This window comes from Thunnus thynnus, chromosome 24 (genome assembly GCF_963924715.1).
Source record: "Thunnus thynnus chromosome 24, fThuThy2.1, whole genome shotgun sequence".
NCBI lineage: Eukaryota > Metazoa > Chordata > Actinopteri > Scombriformes > Scombridae > Thunnus > Thunnus thynnus.
This window is the reverse complement of record NC_089540.1, coordinates 825,062-845,202: the sequence shown is the minus strand read 5'-3', so window position 1 is coordinate 845,202 and position 20,141 is coordinate 825,062. Positions and strand designations below refer to the sequence as shown.

The window sequence follows — 20,141 nt, the reverse complement described above, 5'->3', positions numbered from 1 at the left end:
ACTCAGTATTTCTAGAAAGAAGTTGACGCTTTTCGAATGGGAGACGGTTACGCATTGGCTTCAGCCTCAAGCCATGGCAGTTGTCGCTTGGATCCATAGCCATCTTGATGCCTTTTCACCAGTGACTGTTATATTCATGATGGCTCACTCCCTTTGCAATCCTATGATTCTGTGAAGCTTTAAAGCTCTGCAGATGGACTGGATGTCAAAGCCTCTGCAGCAACCTTTAATGTGTATACATTGTGCCTGCCATCCTCTGCCCCTGCACTCAGATCTGTGTACTTAGCTTTCTTCCTGTCAGGGGCCTCCTCCACCCTATCTTACCAAGCAACAGTTAATTCTAGAAGGCCCTTTGTCCCATCCATGACAAAGCTGATTGGTTCCCTTGCAGGGTGCACTTGTTTGCTTCTTATGATCCCAATGACAATTCTGTTCCAGGGATCTCCTTTTCTGGCACAGCAGGCATGCTGGTGTTTTTGCCAGATCCCAGTGAAATAGGCATTGTAAATCGACTGAATCGGGAACTTGATCTGGAGTGGCTCAGTTCTCCAGAATTCTGCCCAAGAACATTTGCAGTTCATGGTTTGTTCCAATCTGGTCCTGGTCCATGTGCCTTCCTGCCTTATCCACTCCATCCTACTGGAAGCGTACTTTTTCCACACCTGCTCGTACATATTCCTAAACCATGAGACATCTGTCTTTCCCTAGGGCTCTCTTGTAGTGAGGTCTTGAAAATCTACAGATGCCACTTACACACCCTGCACAAAGTCCTCCACTTTCTCTAAGTCCTTACATCAAAGTCAGCATTGGAGACTTTTAACTCAGAGGAGTCTCTATCTAGCACCTCCCATGCCCAAGTAATCAAGAACTAAACTAAAGAGGAACTATAGCTTGTTCTTGTGGCCATTTAAGGTAATTCTGTCCAGGCTTTCTGGTGGTCCCAGCTACGTTTGGAGGAAGTGACTGATTTTCCTTTTGAAGGCCAAAGATCAGCAGGGGCCATGGGATTTGTGTTTGGATACTATGTACACTAAGGGCTGCTGCTATCCACCTAGAATAATATCTTTATGCAGCCAAATAGAGCTGGTTGTAGCTCTGGTTGCAGCATTTGTCGCAAGTCAGCCAACGTGGTTGTGTTGGTCACTCTGGCACGAACAGCATGCCCAAGCTGATCCCACAAGTGTTCAATGGGGTTGAGGTCAGGACTGCTGGCAGGTCATTCCATCCTCTCCACTCCCAAGGTAGTCTCTGATAAACCCTGCTCTGTGGGGGCGAGCATTGTCATCTTGGAGGATAGAGTTCGGTCCCAGACTGTGGAGATATGGGATTGCCACTGATTGCAGAATCTCATCTTGATATCTCTCTGCATTGAGATTGCCTCCAATGATGACAAGCCTCGTTTTTCCAGTGAGGGAGATGCCGCCCCACACCATCACACTGCCTCCACCAAAAGATGTTACTCTATCAGTGCAGCAATCAGCATAACATTCTCCGTGTCTTCTCCACACTTTGACCCTATGATCCAACTGCTGTAGGCAGAACCTGGACTCATCGCTGAACATAATGTTCCTCCACATGTTCAGGTTCCAGTGCACATGTTGCCGACACCAGTGAAAACGGGCCTGATGGTGAAGAGCAGTCATGGCAGGCCTCCTGGCAGCCCTATGAGACTGGAGATTAGCTGCATGCAGTCTGTTCCAGATTGTCTGGACAGATAGCCGTCAGCCACATGGTCCTGCAAACCTTGACTGCAAATCTGTAAAAGACAGCCTACGGTACCTAAGTGCTGACAGGGTGAGGAAACGGTCTTCTTGGGGTGTCGTCTTCTTGGGACGCCCACTTCACGGCCTCTGACATCTGCCAGTTCATATGGAACTTGGCCCTCACTTTGGAGATGGTACTAGGGCTCACTCCAAATAATGCTGCAACTTGGTTTTGCGGAACACCAGCTTGAAGTTGCCCTATCGCACAGGCCCTATCCAGATCAGTCAAACTTGGCATGCCGATTCTTAGAGCAGACTCCTACTGTCCTACACCAGATTATCAGACTTTGAGGCTCTTTTATCGTTTCCCTCTGGTTTCTGTGGTTGCCATGGTCACACTGCAAGCTGCGGCGGCAAGATGAAAAAGTTGAACTATGGTAACGGTAGCAGCAGAGAGCTGTGCACGTTCACGAGAGCAGCAGCTGGCTTTCCTCTTCTTGCTGCGGCAACCAATCGCTGTTTAAAGCACCTTTTCAGTTTTTTCCTTAAATGACAGTTTAACTTAGAAGCCACAGCAAGGCTATAGATCTGTGGTGAGTATTCATATGTTTTCATGCTTCACCATTCAGACAACCCTATTATTCTCATACCTGGAGAGGCCATCTCTCTTCTCCTTTTGATGAACTCTTTTCATCATGTTCTGTTGTCATTTGCACAGCTGTTTGATAAGTATAAGACATGTGATGGGCTAAGAGGATAACGAATCTCCATGCCTCTCTGATTTACGTTCCTCTTCATACTTTTGCACCTAAATGAACAAAAATACTATCAAACCTAAGCAGACTCAAAAAAAAGGTAACGAACATGCATATATTGAGGTGACATGATGTATCTGAGGAACATCAGTGGAGGTTTTTGATTTTACAAAGACACACAGACAGTTTTATTTCCACAGAGATTAGTTTCTCCCTTGTGTCTCAGTGTTAAAATGTGATGCATGGACTATTGTCTGTGAATGTCTGCATTTGCATGTGTGTGCAGGGTGCGAACTATACCATGGCTTTCAGGGGAGCTCACTTTTTTTCAACTGGGGGGGGGTCTGATCTTTGAGTTAAAGTGAGTTAAGTTTATGATATTGCGCTGCCACAATTCGATGGTGATGGCAAGAATAGCATGCATGGCGGTATCTTTATTAAAGTGAATTAGTGATGAATCACCCTCATGCATGAATCATACATCAATAATAGCCTAATTTTATGCATGATCCATGATGATGAAGATACAGAAAGATAGAAATGCATGGCAAAAATAGCATATTGTCAATATTTTAGAGACCCCCCCAATATTTCACAAATTATTGTTTTCAGGGGAACTCATGTATTATTAAGAGGAGCCCCCCCCCCCCCCCCCCCCCTCGCTCCCCTGTAGTTCGTACCCTGTGAGTGTGTATGACCTTCGCTAAGTATATTGATTAGTTGTGTTTCAATGTGTTCATGGCAGCCATATACCTGTTTTATGTGTGTGCAGCCAAGTTTATTGGTGAGTTTATTGTATTGTGGCTTGTTGTGCTGAGTTTGTCCTGATACGGCAGAGGTGATTTATTCTGTTCAGAAGCTGTCGGATTTGAAGAGATAAAAAAAGTTATCAGTGACTCAAAGTTAGGCTTTTATTTTTCATGATCCTTTGTTTAATTACAGGGTTAATGAGATAGTCTCTTTGAGGTCCAGATCTCCGCACAAGAGGCCCGAGAACAAAAACAATCACATGACAAACACAATTCTCTGTACAGTTCTAAAAAGTCTTTTTAGTGTTGCTTTCAGGATAGTTTTATTGATCAATCAACACACTTTTCACAGTTTTGTTCAATCACACAGCAGAAGACTGGAACAGACAGAAAACCTAATTAGAAAACAAAATTCAAAGAGTGTATTACTTCTGAAACTGAATCTTGACTGAAAAATGAAGTTACTTTTAACTCTTACTGTATTAAGATTTTCTGTTGTTCTTTTGATTCATAATGTATCATACTAAGTAAAATAATGTACTGAATGTCAATGTCATCCTCACACAGCAAAAGTTATTGTAGATTCTAACATTCAGTCAGTCCATGTGCTTGGTAAAAACTGCTGTGTACAAAGTATGAGTCTGGTTGAGCTCCATACTTTTGCTCCAAACTTTACTCATTACATTACATGTTCCTTTACAGTATTCAAAAAAAGTATGATTTGTACCAATAACTGTTTTACCTACTGCTAAATTAGGGTAATACAACATATTACTGGTACTAACTACATATAGACTTGGGCTGTAATTACTTCAAAATACCTACATAATATTAAGTAATTATTGTTCAGTAAAATAAAGAAGTACCACTCATTTAACATCAACAAATCAAGTTCCCTATCATTATAAAGAATACCTGAAATATTAAGGGAAAAAGACTGATTCAGAAATCCAAGGGCTTCAAGTAATAAGTTCTATTGTAAAATATTGTTTTGTGATACGAAATGTGTTATGTGAAAACAAACCAGGGCCTTTATTTTACAGTCAGTGGAGAGAGACAGGAAACATGGGGAGAGAGAGAGATGGGGGCTTGGCATGCAACAGGGCATCCACGGCTGGGAGTTGAGCTGTGGATTTTGAGGTTATGTATTAACCATTAGGCCCCCGGGGTGCCCCCTCTTTGGTACTTTTTTTTTTTTTTTACCATGGAATGTATTTTGATTTGAGAAGAACAAACATTCTACATAATTAAAATTACATTTGATCTTTCATATTATTTGCATTTGGCCAGCATTGTGTGATCACAATAGACATTACTGACATTTTTATGAGTATTTCATTCATGCAATACAGTAGCTGATGCTAACATTACATCTAATTTTCAAATAATTCAATTTTTATTTTGTTGCATTCTGATTCTGGCTAGATAAAATGCATTTGGTGCACAAGTCAGATGCTGATTAAAGGTAAAAGCTGATGAGTCTGGATTGAATGCATCTTTAGGCAACAATTTGATCATTAGTTGATTACACACATGTTGCATTGGATGCCATTGATTTTACAAAATGAATGAATGTAGTCATTGTCAGTCACAAAGGTAGTGAGGTGTTACTGAATCACAGTTCATAGAGAACAAGTTTAACCACCAAACTCCACCACCCATATGATAAAAAGTACACTATTGTGACAAGAAATATTTGTTGTTGTATTTAATGAGAGATTTCAGCTTTAAGTGTGGACAGAGTGTAGGCAGTATAGATCAAATTGATAGTGATGTCAGCAAACCCACCCCAAGGTCATTCAGTACACTTCCACACCCAGACTCCTCTTTCCTGAGGAGCTGAGAGACACTACTGAAAAACCTGCTACTTCAAGGATTATTTACAGAACAACAGAAGCAATCACACATCCAGTGTGGGCAGCTCTGTTAGTAAGGATTCTGTTCTCTTTACAACATGATTAGCAGTATTTTGCTATAACTGGTTAGCGTAAATCAAAGATGAGCTTAATGAGATTCTACGAATAGTTTCAACAGCATTTAACTGTAGGAGAGGAGACAGAAAAGCTCACCTGCTCACTGCTTCTGTGAGTTACTGTCATGGAGGTTTTTTTTTTTCCTTTCTATTTCCTGTCTTTCTTTCCTCTTGGTGGCCAGGGGGATTTTGCTGCTGGGATGCCGTACTGTCATGCTCTGTCACCCTGACATGTGCGGTGGAGGGAATGTGGTTGCTGTACTTTTACAGCACGCCGGCCCGTGCAACTTGAATTGTGTGCACAAAGCGTAGAGCACCGCTGTCCAGTCCATTTCAATGGTTTATAGAAGCAGACTTAAACCTTAACCATCTGCACTCACCAGCCCTGTGATCTGGTCGCATCATTAGTAGATTTAATACAAGTAGAGTTATGACACATACACACATCTAAAAGCACATAATTAACTTCTTTTCCATTCTCATTGTTAAACGAAACCAGATCCCTTTTCATGTAATAAAATACAACCCACTGGTGTAAATAGCAAACAAGTCCTCATACCTTAATGACAAATTTGTCACATTTTTCAATTTATGTGCTTCCAAAATATACCCTATGACTGTCCAAGAAATGACTCATAGAAGTGTTTTCTCATCTGTTCCCTTTATGGTTAAGGTCTGATGTGGATTAGTGCTTAAGGTTTGATTGCCATCATGATTAAAGATCAGCATCTTGATAAAAAGAAACCACTTTTGGCTGTTGGCAGAAGATGGGACACAATCTCTGGTTATATAAAATCATCCTGCTCTTTCCAGTTTTGCTACTTTGTTACAGTGACATTTTGTACAGAAATCAGTGTTTCTACCAGAGGAACCCCAGATAAATTTAGTTCCAGAAGGATAGTTCCAGGTGTTAAAGAAGTCCATGGTCTGTCATATTTTCCACAGGTACAGGAGCGTTATGGGTGGGGTTGCTGTGTCAAACACACTGCAGCTGCTTCAACTTGTGTGCTGTTTCATTCATAAAACAAGGAAATAATCTAGTATCGATATTAGGATGACGTGTGGACATTTCTCAGTGTTGACTTGCAGGGAGTATTTTACATATGTTCACCTTGAAGTCATAACAGTATAAAAATAACAGAAATGCACAAAAAGCATAATATGTCCCCTTTATGTATGTCTTCAAATAATTCTGGAAAATTGTTCTTGAAAAAAAAAAAGTCCATATTACCCACCTCCAGCTATGAGTAGTCTTTCCTGCCACAGTGACATGAACACATGTGGAGGGCATACACGGCCACTTAACCCAGTTTATCCTGCTGATCTTTGTTAACTGTTTGTCTCAATCACTCAACCTGAGAAAGGAAAACGTGTTTGCGGTTTACATGATGTTTGACATATTGGAATACTGGTGAAAAACCGGAGGCAATCCCATTACTTAAGCACAGTGCAAATGCAGTGAATAAATAGCTCTGCTGTATTTAGGCAGACATCATGGATGAGATGGAACTCTGTGTTCTGTTCTCCTCATGTGGATGTCATGTACCCACATCCTTCATTTCACTATGAGCTTTTCATCTTCTTCATAAGAAGCAAGCAGAGTGATGCTAACTCTGTAAATGTTATTTTTAACAACACTATCCTGTTTTTATATAGGTTAGATCACTAATGCGAAGACAGCTCATGAGTTGTTGTGAGACTTTGTGTTGCGTAGCAACCAGGGTGATGTAACGCTCATTTCACCGTTTGATCTCCTGCTCTCTGGTGACTGATGATGCTCACTGGTGCAGTTTGTGATTGAGTAGAAGCTAAATAGCTCCTGTCTGATAAGGACCTTATAAGGTAAACTTTCTTTATTGCAGTATGTGTTTTTTGAGTGAAATGTCTCAACCATTGGATGGATTGCTATAGAATTTGGTTCAGGCATTCATGTTCCCCTCAGAATGAATTGTAATAACTTTTACTGACTTTATATCTAGAGCCATCATCAGGTCAACATTTTAATTTGTCCAATATCAATGAGTAAAAATAATTACAGTGTTCGTTTATGGCCAAATTAGTCTAACAATGTCTATAGTGTATGTCAATATGTCTAAAAAGCTAGCTGTGAATGGAGTGTAATGTTCTATTTAGAAGTGCCGGCTGCTGCCATGTGTGACGGTGCTTGCTGTGATTGGCTGAACTTGTCTTATTGCAGGTAAAAATAGGAGAAAGGAATAAAATAACTGCCATATGAAAGCAGAGCAAAGAACTGTCTCTTCTGTAGAACAGACATTAATTCATGTTTCTGTTCACCACCACATTCTCTCTTGTGTTTTTTGCCCCTTGTCTTTAGAGGTGTAGAATCGGCCTCCAATTATGTGACCCTTTTAAGAAATGCTTCTGTTTTATAAATAACGCACACACACACACACACACAACTTCAGGCACAGAATGAATGACGAACAAGGCCCAGAAGGCTCAGTGGATCTGACTAACAAAAGTAAGAACTTGGCTACTTTATGAGAGGACAAGCGGGAGAGAATGGAGACAGGAGAAGAAAGAAGGTGAAGAAGAGAAGAGAGGAGTCAAGTCAGTCAGACAAGTTCAACTTTTGATTCGGTGTTTTAAGTTTGCTGTAAAAGCCTGCGGGTGTTTTACTCAACTCGAGACTGCTGCCGAACACGACAGCAGGATTAGATAAGTAAAGACAAACGCAGGGAGAGAGTAGGAGCGGTGTTTACTTCAGCCAGCCTCTCTGTCACAGTCTGCATGAAAGGTTTGCAGTTTGAAAAGAAAATAACTTTACTTTCTTTGGCTTGTTTTCCTCCTGTCACATCTATTGGAAGGTGACTTTTTAAATTTAGTCAACTGCAGTGCTGAACTAAAATCATTTTCTTTGTTTTGTTTTGTTTTGTTTTTTTTTGTTTTCCATTGAAGCTGCCAAAACCAGGATTGATTACGTACAGTATATATTCACTGTTCTCCAATGATTTTATCCCAGTTACTGTGGAAAAACCTATGACACAGCCATAAAAGCCCAGAGTCTGCAGATCTCCATTCAGACTGCTGCATCAGGTCACTTAGCACTGTGCTCAAAGTTAAGTTTCAACCACAAAAAAATCCTGAATGTCACACCCAAAGTCAACAGCTATCACATTCAGAACATTGTGTTTAGCTTGTTTGAGAAACCTTCAGTATATTCAGCCATTTTCTCCTTATTTATTGCTTAACTTAGGCTGCGATAACTCCTACCCTCATGAATGTTGTAATATTTAGTTTTTGTTCAACTGTTTAAGAGAGGTGCTGATTCCACTTCATTGTTATTTTGGAGGCTGTCTGTTGAAATGTTTTATTAATAGTTATTACGTAGAGGGGATTCTTAGAAACACCTGTCAGTATAAGACAACACAATTCAACAGCAACAGCAGTGTCGAGGATGCCACTTTGAAACTGTAGCTGATGAAGTTACAAGCTGGTCTTCATTGGACGTAGCTCAGCTACCGCAACACAACACTACCGAGAGCAGGAAGCTACAGTACAAGCAACTCACAAAAAGAAGCTCATACAGTATAAAACTGTGCAAAAGTTTTCAGCACTTTAGATGTTTAGATTCTTATCCATTATGCAACACCATCAGGGAGGCGTCTGATCGGGCCCAAATGTATTCTGCAGCATGACAACGAGCCCAAACATCCAGCCAGAGTCATAAAGAACTATCTTCAGCAGCAAGAAGAACAAGGAGTCCTGCAACAGATGGTTTGGCCCCCACAGAGCCCTGATCTCAACTTCATGGAGTCAGTCTGGGATTAACATGAAGAGACAGAAGCAGCTGAGACGCCGAAATCCACAGAAGAACTGCAACTTTTCCAAGATGCAGGAACAACCGACCTGCCAAGTACCTGAAAAACTGTGTGCAGGTGTACCGAGGAGAACTGCTGCTGTTTTAAAAGCAAAGCTGCTAACAGAAAACATTGATTTCATTTAGGTTTCTGCTGTTGCATACTCAACTTTGTAGCAAGTTAATTGAGAAATAAAAACTAATCATGGCAATATTTTTGAAATCACCCTCACTTAACTTTTAGTGCCTAAAACTTTTGCACAGTATAAACAGCTCATTACACAACTCCTGCACTCATTATTTTGTGCTATAATTTATTACATCATGTTAAATGACTTTTAAATGTCAGTCTCAGTAAATTAATTGAATGGTGTGTGTGTATGTGATGTGATGTAGCTTATTCAGGCAGCACAGCTTGATCAGAGAGTGAAGGAGACTCTCCAGAGCCAACTGTGTCCTTCAGGATAATATTAAGATCATTGTGCCAGAGATCAATGCACCACCTTGTGATCTCACCGGGAAGCAGATGTAAACAAAATGCTTTGCATGTGAGAAGAAACAAAAGCAGAAGGCTAAATAAGTGTGGATGAAAAAATGGTTGGAGAGACACGGTCAACAGGGGTTGTCTGTTCTTAAGCAATAACTGGAGGTGAGATTTAAATTGTCGGTTTCAGTATCTGTCAACAGTAGTATGCTAGTCAATGATAATCTCAAAGGCTAGAATGTTTACCCTTGCTCTGCTCTACTCTCTGTCAAAACAAAGGGTGGATGTATCTGTTGTCTCACACATGATGACTGGTGTAACGACATAACAGTGATTCTGCAGTACTGTTCCCCTGATCTGGAATCTTTTTTATCAACTGTAAACCTTTCCACTCCCTCCGTGGGTTCTCCTCCTTCATACTGGTCAGTGTTTACATTCCACTGCAGGCCAACGTGCAGGAGGCTGACTCGACACTGTGTGTGGAGCAGACAAACCCAGACTCTTTAGTTATTCTCCTCGGCAACTTTAACAGAGGTCATTTAAGCCATGACCTCCCCAGATATAGACAGTTTTTTAAACGTCTGACCAGAGAGAAGAATACTTTTAATCACTATTACACTACTATCAGTGGTGCCTACCATGCCATCCCCCACGCTGCACTGGGCCACTCTGACCATGTTATGGTCCACCTGATCCCCTCATACAGGCAGAAATTAAAACTCTTTAAGCCTGTAGTGAGGGTATCTAAGAAGTGGATCAGTAAAGCTGTGAAGGACCTCTGTGAGTGTTTGGACTGTACTGACTGGGATGTTTTCAGGACTGCCACCAACAGTCTGAATGAATACACAGAGGCTATGATGGCCTACATAAGCTTCTGTGAGGACAGCTGTATACCATCACACACCAGGGTGAGTTACAACAACAAAAAGCCCTGGTTCACAGCTAAGCTCAGACAGCTAAGGATGGAAAAGGAAGAGGCAATCAGGAGTGGAGACAAGGATAAGTTTGAAGAGGTGAAATAGAGGTTTTAGCAAGGCAGTGAAAGAGGCTAAATGACTACTCAGAGAAACTCCAACAACAATTCTCAACATCAGCAGTCTCACCAGGAAGGCTTAGCAGAGGATGTACATCCTACGGCAGCTGAAGAAGTTTAACCTGCCAGAGTCAATGATGGTCACTGAGTTCTTCCTCACCTCCTCCATCACCATCTGGTACGCTGCTGCAACTGCCAGGGACAAGGGCAGATTGCAGCATATCCTCCGCTGTGCTGAGAAGACGATTGGCTGCAACCTGTAGTCCCTCCAGGACTAAGACCATGGCTGGCCCCTCCCACCCTGATATAAACTTTTTGAAACACTCCCCTCCCTACAGTCTGTCAAGACCAAAACTTCACACCACAAGAACAGTTTCTTCTCGTCTGCAGCTGGCCTCATCAACAATGACTCCCTCCCATGGACATTACACTTATAATAATGTCAAATTTGGGATTTTGATATATATGTTTGCTGATGATTTTGTTTGTTTGTCTTGTTTTCTTGATTATATATTTTATTTTGTTTTTTTCTTTAACGTGCTCTAAAAAAAAAGAATTTAAGTATATTATTATTATTATTATTATTATTATTATTATTAATTGCATACTGAATATACTGTTAACACTATGCACATTTGCACATTCCTGGTCAATATTTTGTACATTTCATTTAATTCTCTTCAATTTAAAATTTAAACCTGCAGCAGCTCTTCTCACTTAGAATATAATTTACATTTTTTTATCATAATTTTTTTCTTTCTCTTTTTGAATGATTTAGTATTATTTAATTTTGTGTATATTTTTGACTGTTATGCACCACAACATCAAGGCAAATTCCTTGTGTGTGCAAACCTACATGGCAATAGACTTGATTCTGATGAAAGCCAGCAACACTTAATGGGATTACATGTAGTGTACTGCCTGACACTGAGCAGCACATACAACCTCCAGAACGACCATAGAGTTGAATCAACAGCCCTCTAAAACATTTTCGACAAAATCTGATCAGTAGAACCTTCATGATGATAGGACTTATTGCAGGGCTGTTGGATTTGAGTAGTTTACATACAAACACATACATAAATACATTATTTTAAAACCCACAATGAGCAAAAGAACATGCAGCATACAACATATGGCCTCAGACCATTGCAGGAACAATCGAGTCAGGTCAGGTCAGGCCCAGTTAACAGAGTGCAAAAGTGTGTTTTAAGCTGAAAACAGCAATAGAGTGAGAAAAACAAATTGATGACAGAAGAATATTTCACAGTTTTGGGGTATCTGCTTTATAACCACAACATTTAGTCCTTGATCTGTGGACAAACAGCAGTCTTTGGTCGGAGATCTGAGGTGTCTGACAGTGTGGTACAGGGGCAAGTATACACAGATAGAAGCAGTGGGAAGACCATTTAGTGCTCTGTAAACAAAGAACAAGGTTTTAACCTCCTTTCTACAGCTAGCAGGGAGCCAGAGGACAGAGACAGGAATCTCAGTAATATGCTGTCTGTGTTTTGATCTCGTTAAAAAAGCCTCGCTGCAGCATTCAGAGCTAATTGGAGACGAACAGCTCAAAGAAAACTAGCTGATCGCAAGTGAATCTCCCAGTTAAACTTGCATTTCATATTTATATTTTAAGCTCATGACATGTGAGTTGGTGAGCACAAGAGAGGGAGTGAGGATGTTAAAGTGGACATATTCTGCTTTTGGTGATTTTCTGTTATTTGTATACTATTATGATGTGGGGTGTTAAACATCCTCAAAGTTCCAAAACTTTAAGTGAATTTATGTAGAAATGCTGTGTAGGAATTTGTGCACTCAAATAGTTTTATGATTTTATGGGGCAATTATGAGCACAACTCAAATATGAAATGATTCTTTGGGCCACATAACTCTTATTAGAATATGTATAATAATAAGGAAACGACAACAATTGCCTGATTCATAATTTTGCATTTTTGATAGTAGATGTAGTGTTCTGAGAGTGAAACAAGCAGAACGGTACTAAACATGATGTTAGTGTTATCAAGGATGATGGAACTATGTTTGTGGTACATTTCTTGGCTTAAAGGCAGTGGAATAAAAGTCTAACTAAAGCACATAATAACACACATGATATACATGCACATATCAACATACAATATTAATTGTCTTTGGACAAGTCTACATTTTAGAGTTTGTGTGTGTGTGTGTGTGTGTGTGTCCACATGTTTGGTGTGGATTGTTCTAGTATGTCACTAGGGCATGACATGTTGTGCAGTAAGTTCTCCTTATTGTTGGTGGTGATGACTTGCAAGCTTTCTGGTGCTCTTATGCTGGTTTGCCCAGTGATCAGTTCTTGGCTCAGTTGTTCAAGTCCTGAAAATCAGTTCACAGTGGGATTAAAGTTGGTGCCCACTCATCTCTGTGTGTGACTGGCTCTGAGAGGATAGTTATGATAGCCGGTGGTGGGGGTTGTTTTTCCAAGTGGTACTGTCAATTCACTGTCTTGTAGCTCAAAGGATCAAAGGTGGTTTGAGTCAGTGGTCTGGTTTAGTGACCATGCACGAGATGGGGGGGGGGTTGGATTTGGAGCTCTCACTTATTTATTGTTATTTGCCAGCATTCCTGGGGAGTTGAAGAAAGAGCTGGTCTGGCGTTTGAGGTTTGTACTGTCTGCATTCAAAGCTATCAGGAGACTTTCCCCTACAGCAAGTCAAAAGCCAGGGCTTCAACCTGTTCTGAACGCTTTGTTTGCGACAGCTTTTTCTACCTCGCCGACAAGCTGACGTTGGCTTGTCGCATGCTCATAAAAACAGCTTTCTGTTCTATAGCCTTGGTTGCTAAGGTTGTTGCTAAGGTTTTTCCATGTGTTGTTCAAGTTGTCCGCTCATATTTCGGATCGGATTCCGGCTTGAACATGTATAGATGGAGTTGTGAAGTTGACATTTCAAGTAAAGAACATGAAAGAGTAATGAAATCCTACTACTATAGTATGTTTCATGCTTTGTTGACGTAGCCTTCGGAGTTGGCCGTGACGTTAACCAATCAGAACAGAGTGGGCTCATCGGGAGGGGGGCCTTAAAGAGACAGAAACTAAAACGGCCTGTTTCAGACAGAGGCTGAACTGAGGGGCTGAGTAAAGAACCAGTATAAGATAAATAAGGAGTTTTTAATTGTAAATCATGTAAAAATATTCCAGTAGAGCCCCAGATTAAAAATTTAGACATGGAAATGCAGATTGGGTCCCCTGTAAGAGAGGTGAAAATAAAACTTTAAATTTCTTTGCCTTCTATCAGTACAGTTGCTATTGGTCTACTATTTATGCAGTTGTGCAGTTCAGTAATTTGTTTTAGGCAGCGTTGTAAAGTTACTTTAATTGAGTTTTGGTTTAACAAGGGCACGTGTTACTCTTGGTTCTGACTTTAGTTAAATATTCTTCATGTCAAGTTGTTGACTTGATATTTGTCATTCTTGTTTTTTTATGTGTTACATGTTCGAAATAAACAATCAATCAACCAATCAATCAATCAGTCCACCAGTCAATCAATAAATCAATGAATCAATCAGTCAATCAATAAACTTGATGGATACTTTGTGAGGCTTCAGCCAGACCAGACACTCTGGTCTTGGCTCTGACTTTCCCACTCTCTGTCTTCAAATATCTAACAAAGAAACCAAACTTTTTGTTACATGCATCTGTTTCTTCTTCTCTGTTCTTCAAGCTATTCTGTTGTCAATCCCTCTGTTCTATAGATAGATGGATTATTATTATTAACAAAAAGTTACATCCCCAGGTCATTCCCTGCTCCACTGTCAGCCAGTTTCCTCTTGCTCTGGAATCTAACTGTTCTGTTTCTTTGTCACTCAGGAGGAAGCAGCCAAGCCAAAGATTCTTTCCTCGCAGAGATTGTCTCCAAAATGGTGTTTCCTTGACTGTAAGTACACCAGAATGTTCATCTTTTTCATTTAGAAAGACAGAATATCTGATGTTGTGAAGAATAAGTAATTGTCTAGTCCTCGAATATAATAAAACTGCTTTTTCAATCGTAATTTCCAGAACAAAATATTGTCTCATATTCAGATGAATACATTATTATAAAATATTTTTAAAATGCCATTTTGGGAAAAAATCAAATAGAATATCAAATAAGGAAAAAAAACAATTGATCGGGTACATATCCAATTAGTAATCAGAATCAGCTTCATTGGCTTCATTGAATTTGACTGGTATTCAGCCATGCAGAGTACCCAGTCCCTGCACCCATGTATGACACTTATCACATGTATTTAAACAGTCAATGCAGACACAGATTTTTGAAAAATCAGATTTCTGTCAGCAGCTAGAGGTAAATATTACAGTAGTTTGTATCTCAGTGGTGAACTGAAAGTTTACAAATACATTTCTGCTAAACTGTGATGAGGTTCATCATATCAGTAGCTGTGATGGCTGGTGGACCGACAACCCACACAGCTCATTATTTTCAGTCTTGTTACAGCCAGATTACCCCCACTGCTCTCTCTGCCAGCACATACAGCTGTGATACTAATAGCACACACGCTATTAAATATATTCTGTGCTACAGTTCAAGCAATCATTGTGGTTTAGATGTTGAGGTTGAACTGTGGCTTTGTTTAAAGGAGACATAGCATACACATATCCAGGTATAGTTATATTCTGGGGCTCTACTGGAATATCTTTGCATTTGCATTTCATTTACATGCACATATCAACATACAATATTAATTGTCTTTAGACAAGTCTACATTTTAGAGTTTGCATGTGTGTGTGTGTGTGTCCACATGTTTGGTGTGGATTGTTCTAGTATGTCACTAGGGCATGACATGTTGTGCAGTAAGTTCTCCTTATTGTTGGTGGTGATGACTTGCAAGCTTTCTGGTGCTCTTATGCTGGTTTGCCCAGTGATCAGTTCTTGGCTCAGTTGTTCAAGTCCTGAAAATCAGTTCACAGTGGGATTAAAGTTGGTGCCCACTCATCTCTGTGTGTGACTGGCTCTGAGAGGATAGTTATGATAGCCGGTGGTGGGGGTTGTTTTGATCAGTGGGGTTTTAATTGCTGAAAGTATGGAAACCTGATCACTGTAATGTCAAAAAATGTTAAAGAATGTTAAATATTGTTCAAAAATTAAATCATTCATTTTAATTATGTAAAGAATCATTAACACAGTTATCAGGACTTGATCAGCTCTCCAAGGTTCTTATCCTGCTGCTGGCAGCAGCTAGAAGCTGTGCAGATTTATTTCCTTCGTTAGTTTAATCATTGTTTTCACCTCATTTATTTCCTCATGTGTTCCTCATGTCATCATGTATTGATGCAGCAGGAAAGTCGATCTGTGTCTGATCCATTGTTGTCCATCTGTTTAAATACCTATGTGTATTGCCATTAGACAATTTCATCCCTCATTACTGCGATTAGTTAATTCTGATAAATATTATGCTTAACCATGATAACATGTATTTTTTAAAATATGCTGATATACATAATAATCTTTCACATTGTAATCCTTTTATTTGTAATCTTTTGCCTGTTTGTGCACTTCTGCGCGTCCTGTGTGTGTAACAAGCAGAGTTCATGCATGTTGTGCACCCGCCTGTGTAGCTGCATATTATTGTCTTGATAATGCACCCTTAAAATAACAGTGAAACACTGCACCTTTGACTTCAGACCAAGTTTTTGTTGGTCAATAACGCAATCGCTCTCTGCTGCCTCAAGATAGCAATGCACCAACAATGTGCCTGACCACACCTCATTTTAAGACCAACACGCAAGTGCATTTGCTATTCAAACAACATGGGTGCTGGACGGGAAAATGACAACTGCATCGGTCTTAAAATAACAAAGACATTTGCGTCACGCTTGGCGCCTCTTTGCACCGCTTTGCGCCAGGCGTAAGATAGGGCCCATCGTGATGTCATCACAAGGAAGAAGTAGAGGTAACATTGCAGACAAAGCATTCAAAGCAGATTTTGACTTGCAGGGAGCATTTTTACGTTCACCTCAAGTTCCAAAACTTGAGGTGACATCCAACATCATATGAGTATATAAATAACAGAAAATCACAAAAAAGCATGATATGTTCCCTTCAAAACCTGTTGGATCATTCCATTCATGTGGCTGGTAAATGTGGTCTGTTGGAAAGCTTTGACAGCAGACATTAGCTCTGCGTGAAAAAGTGCAGCCCTCTCCTCATATGAACCAGTGCGTTGACACAGTGGGGGTGAAAATGCAGGGTCGCCTGGCAAAAAATTGAACCTGGTTTAAGTTTTGCTGCAAGGCAATGTCATCCAGCAAGCCAATCACACATAACATGAATGCAGTCTTTCTAGTGTTTACTTCATGATTGCCATGACGAAAGATAAAATACATGTAGCTGCTACTGTGATGACTTTAAAGAGTTGTAAAATCCTGGAAGTATTACAAATCGCTGTGCGGTGTTTTGGTGTCTGACAAACCTTTAATTAAAGACAATTAAAGACACTAATCTGTTCCTGGATTGTATTTCATTGTCTCACTGGTAGAATGGTAAACAACACGCCCCCACCAACGGAGCCCCTTGAATTGGTTTAACGCAGGACTATTTTAAGTCTGAATGCTTCCAATTCCAATTCATATAATGTATCAGTCTATGCAGACTCCTAGGGTGTTTTTCTCCTCTGGGATGTTTGGAGAAGTGTTATCCCCACAGACAGCTGTTTAATCACACAAATCTCCTGCTATTTATATGTTCTGAACTTATTAAATGGTATCTATATTGATTGATCCAGGCTCCCAGTGTGGCTATGACCTTGCCTGTTTCACCATAGGCAGATTACACTCACCCGCTGCGGTGGGCGGGGGAAATAAATCAATAAGCAAATGCCGTCGATTTCTTCCTGTGGAGCTGACATGAAAACTATTTTGGTTCAGTACATTTCTGCTGTAGCTGGTTCTGTGGACAGAGATGTCCTTTGATCCAATGAGTGTTATCATAACCAGTAGCAATTATGGCCAAAAGTACAAAAGTACCCAAGTTATAAAAAAGCACGATTTTCAAGAGTAGAAATGAAGAAATGCATATAGACGCAATCTAGCAATTTGCAAAGGTTTCAGTGCTGCAGCACCCTGAAAATAACGTAAAGCATAGTTCCATCAGATCATGTTTACTGGTGCATGTCATGAATATTAATCTCATACAGCCAGGCCTGCAATTTATCTAGCTCTTGCCCAGGACAAGATGATCTGCAAAGGCCCCCACAGTCCCGACTGCGCACAGGATGCTGATTGGCCATAACACACACAACGCATGTTCTGCATCTTTTGGTATTTCTCTTGCGATCTCTGTGAAAGGTGCTCTCTTGGCCATGACACGGTCCAGGTTCACCCTGTCAGAATCAGTCATTTTATCCAGCCATAACCCAGGACCACTAAAATTAGTTTCTGATGCTATTTTGCTTGTGTTTGTATCATACACCTGCTGCTCTGACTCCGGGGCGAGCGCTGCGTCTCCCTCCCTCTCCTCTTCACTGCAGCTAGCCTCTCCCACCCTGCTCTCATCCGCAGGCTGGGTCTTTCCTCCTCTCTGACGCAGCTTCTTCCACCTCCATACTCAGCTGTTTCTGTCAGAGGATATATTGTGTCAGGCTTTTATACAAGCTAATAACTGGACGTTAAAGTTAAAGCTAGGTGGTAGCTATTAGTGACTGTTTTCTAGATGTTTAAGCTAGCTCTCAATTAATACCCTCCACCCCCATTGCAGGTGGGGCTGTACTTGTTGCAGCTGCATCTTCCACTTCAGTATTTTTTTTCAAATACAAGTAGTCCTTTGCACCTCTGCTATCATTTTCTGTTTTTCATCTCTCTGTTCTTTTCTGAGCACCTGACTTTTGACGACTGGCTATTTTGAAAGTTTACTGGGGATGGCCTGGCTAGATGTTAAACTTTTTTCTTCTTTTTTTTAACAAGTAAAATTGTTTCCGACCACTATGTCAAGGAAAATTAGGAAGATAAAAAAATAACAAGCTTTTATTAAATTATCCCAGCAGATTAGAGGGCCCTCCCTGGCCCAGGACAGCTGACCTGGTGTTCCTCTGGTGTTGGCAGCCCTGCATTTAGCTGCAGCTTACTAATAATATCACAAAAAAAACACTTCTTATACAATGTCATACATACGTGCACATACACACAGTTCTAGCTCTGAACTCATGGCAGGTTCTCTCCTGTCTTTTACCAGCTTGAAATTTTGCCGGTGGTGAGCATATAATTTATATGATCAGCTTTGATCGGGCAATTATTTTCTACCATTGCCACTTGAGCTCATTAAAGGTATACTGTAGAGAATCAGGAAGCCAATGTCCGTGATGATCAGCTTTTTGCACCATTTTGTTGGTTATTTTATTAAGTTGAGTAGAGCAGAAAACAACTGTGGGTTTCTGTTGAGCAAGAAAATCAAAGCAAGCATGACTGATTGTCTCCAGATTGTCAGAAGATATTTATATAAACTTGAACCTTTCCCCATTTCCCAATATTGCACCATTTCATTGCCTTTCGAACACCTTATCTTAGGTGCTTAGCTTTCACTTCACATTGGGTTCTTGATAATACCTGTCTGGGCTCACTGTTTATTTATAATGTCCCATATGTATTGTTATATCAGGAACATCTAAACTACGTATCAGAAATCTCGCAAGAAGAGATCTTCATTTTGGACCCTGAACTGGTTGTTATGACGACACATATAAACTGTCCTTGAATCCTACTCTCATATGGACTATGCTATAATGGTTTTCCCAACTGGCTTGACAGGCAGTTTCATCTGAATGCCATGGCCCTCTCATTTGTCCAACCACCATTACTGTTTATCTACTTCTACTAGCCTTATCAAAAGCCGCTGAATAGCAAAACCTCAGGAAAGTTAGAGTGAAGGCAAGTCTACCGAGTCATCAGGTGAGCACCCTCTCAATAACTGATGTTTCATTGAGGTGGGCCCACAACACTGAGAACAGCGTGTTCCAGCATCCCGGAACCACCCCCTCTTACTTGCATCCACACACTCAACACAGCCCCCTGAGAAAGCTATATTCACTTCTGTCTATAACATCATCAGCTAACATGCTGGCTAATAACAACCAGCTAACAACATGTTAAGCTACCTAGCATATTGCATGTTTTCTATCAGGTAATCCATCCTTAATACCACAAATAACGTTTCATTGGTTAAAACTGTCTTTTTCTTTGTCTCCACAGCTACCACAGCAGATCGTTTCTACAGGATAGACAGAGCACAGGTAAGTGTATCTTGTTTACACTGAATATTATTTCTCTATCGTGTCTCTAGATTCAGTTATACATTCAATATATAGCCTAAAGTAACCAACTCTCTGAGGTCAGGTGATTTTGAAACATACAGAATAAAAGTACCTGTGTTCCTACTCCCTGGTAATTTTAATTTTAAAATATGTTTCATGTGTGTTTGTGTTTGCAAGAGATGTTTATGAGAGCACAGCCTTCACCACCTTCAGAGTGCAAGGGAGAGTCCAAGAATTTCCTCTCACTGTGGCTGCTTCTCTCCTAATGACTTGGCACGTCTTGGGATCCTGCTAAAGCTGTAGCAGTGGAAGCAGATGTCCGCTGTTTCATGAGTGTGAACAG

At 40.4% G+C, this 20,141-nt stretch overlaps 1 protein-coding gene across 4 annotated transcripts in view; it reads left to right on the top strand.

The window, feature by feature from the left end:
* LOC137177362 (diacylglycerol kinase zeta-like) overlaps window positions 1-20,141 on the top strand; it is a 120,295-nt gene that overhangs the window by 62,523 nt on the left and 37,631 nt on the right. For all 4 annotated transcript variants that reach the window (XM_067583604.1, XM_067583603.1, XM_067583602.1 and 1 more), the window contains 2 exons: window positions 14,364-14,430; window positions 19,737-19,777. In XM_067583604.1, coding sequence (XP_067439705.1) covers window positions 14,364-14,430; window positions 19,737-19,777 — 108 coding nt within the window. The remainder of the gene's footprint in view (window positions 1-14,363; window positions 14,431-19,736; window positions 19,778-20,141) is intronic.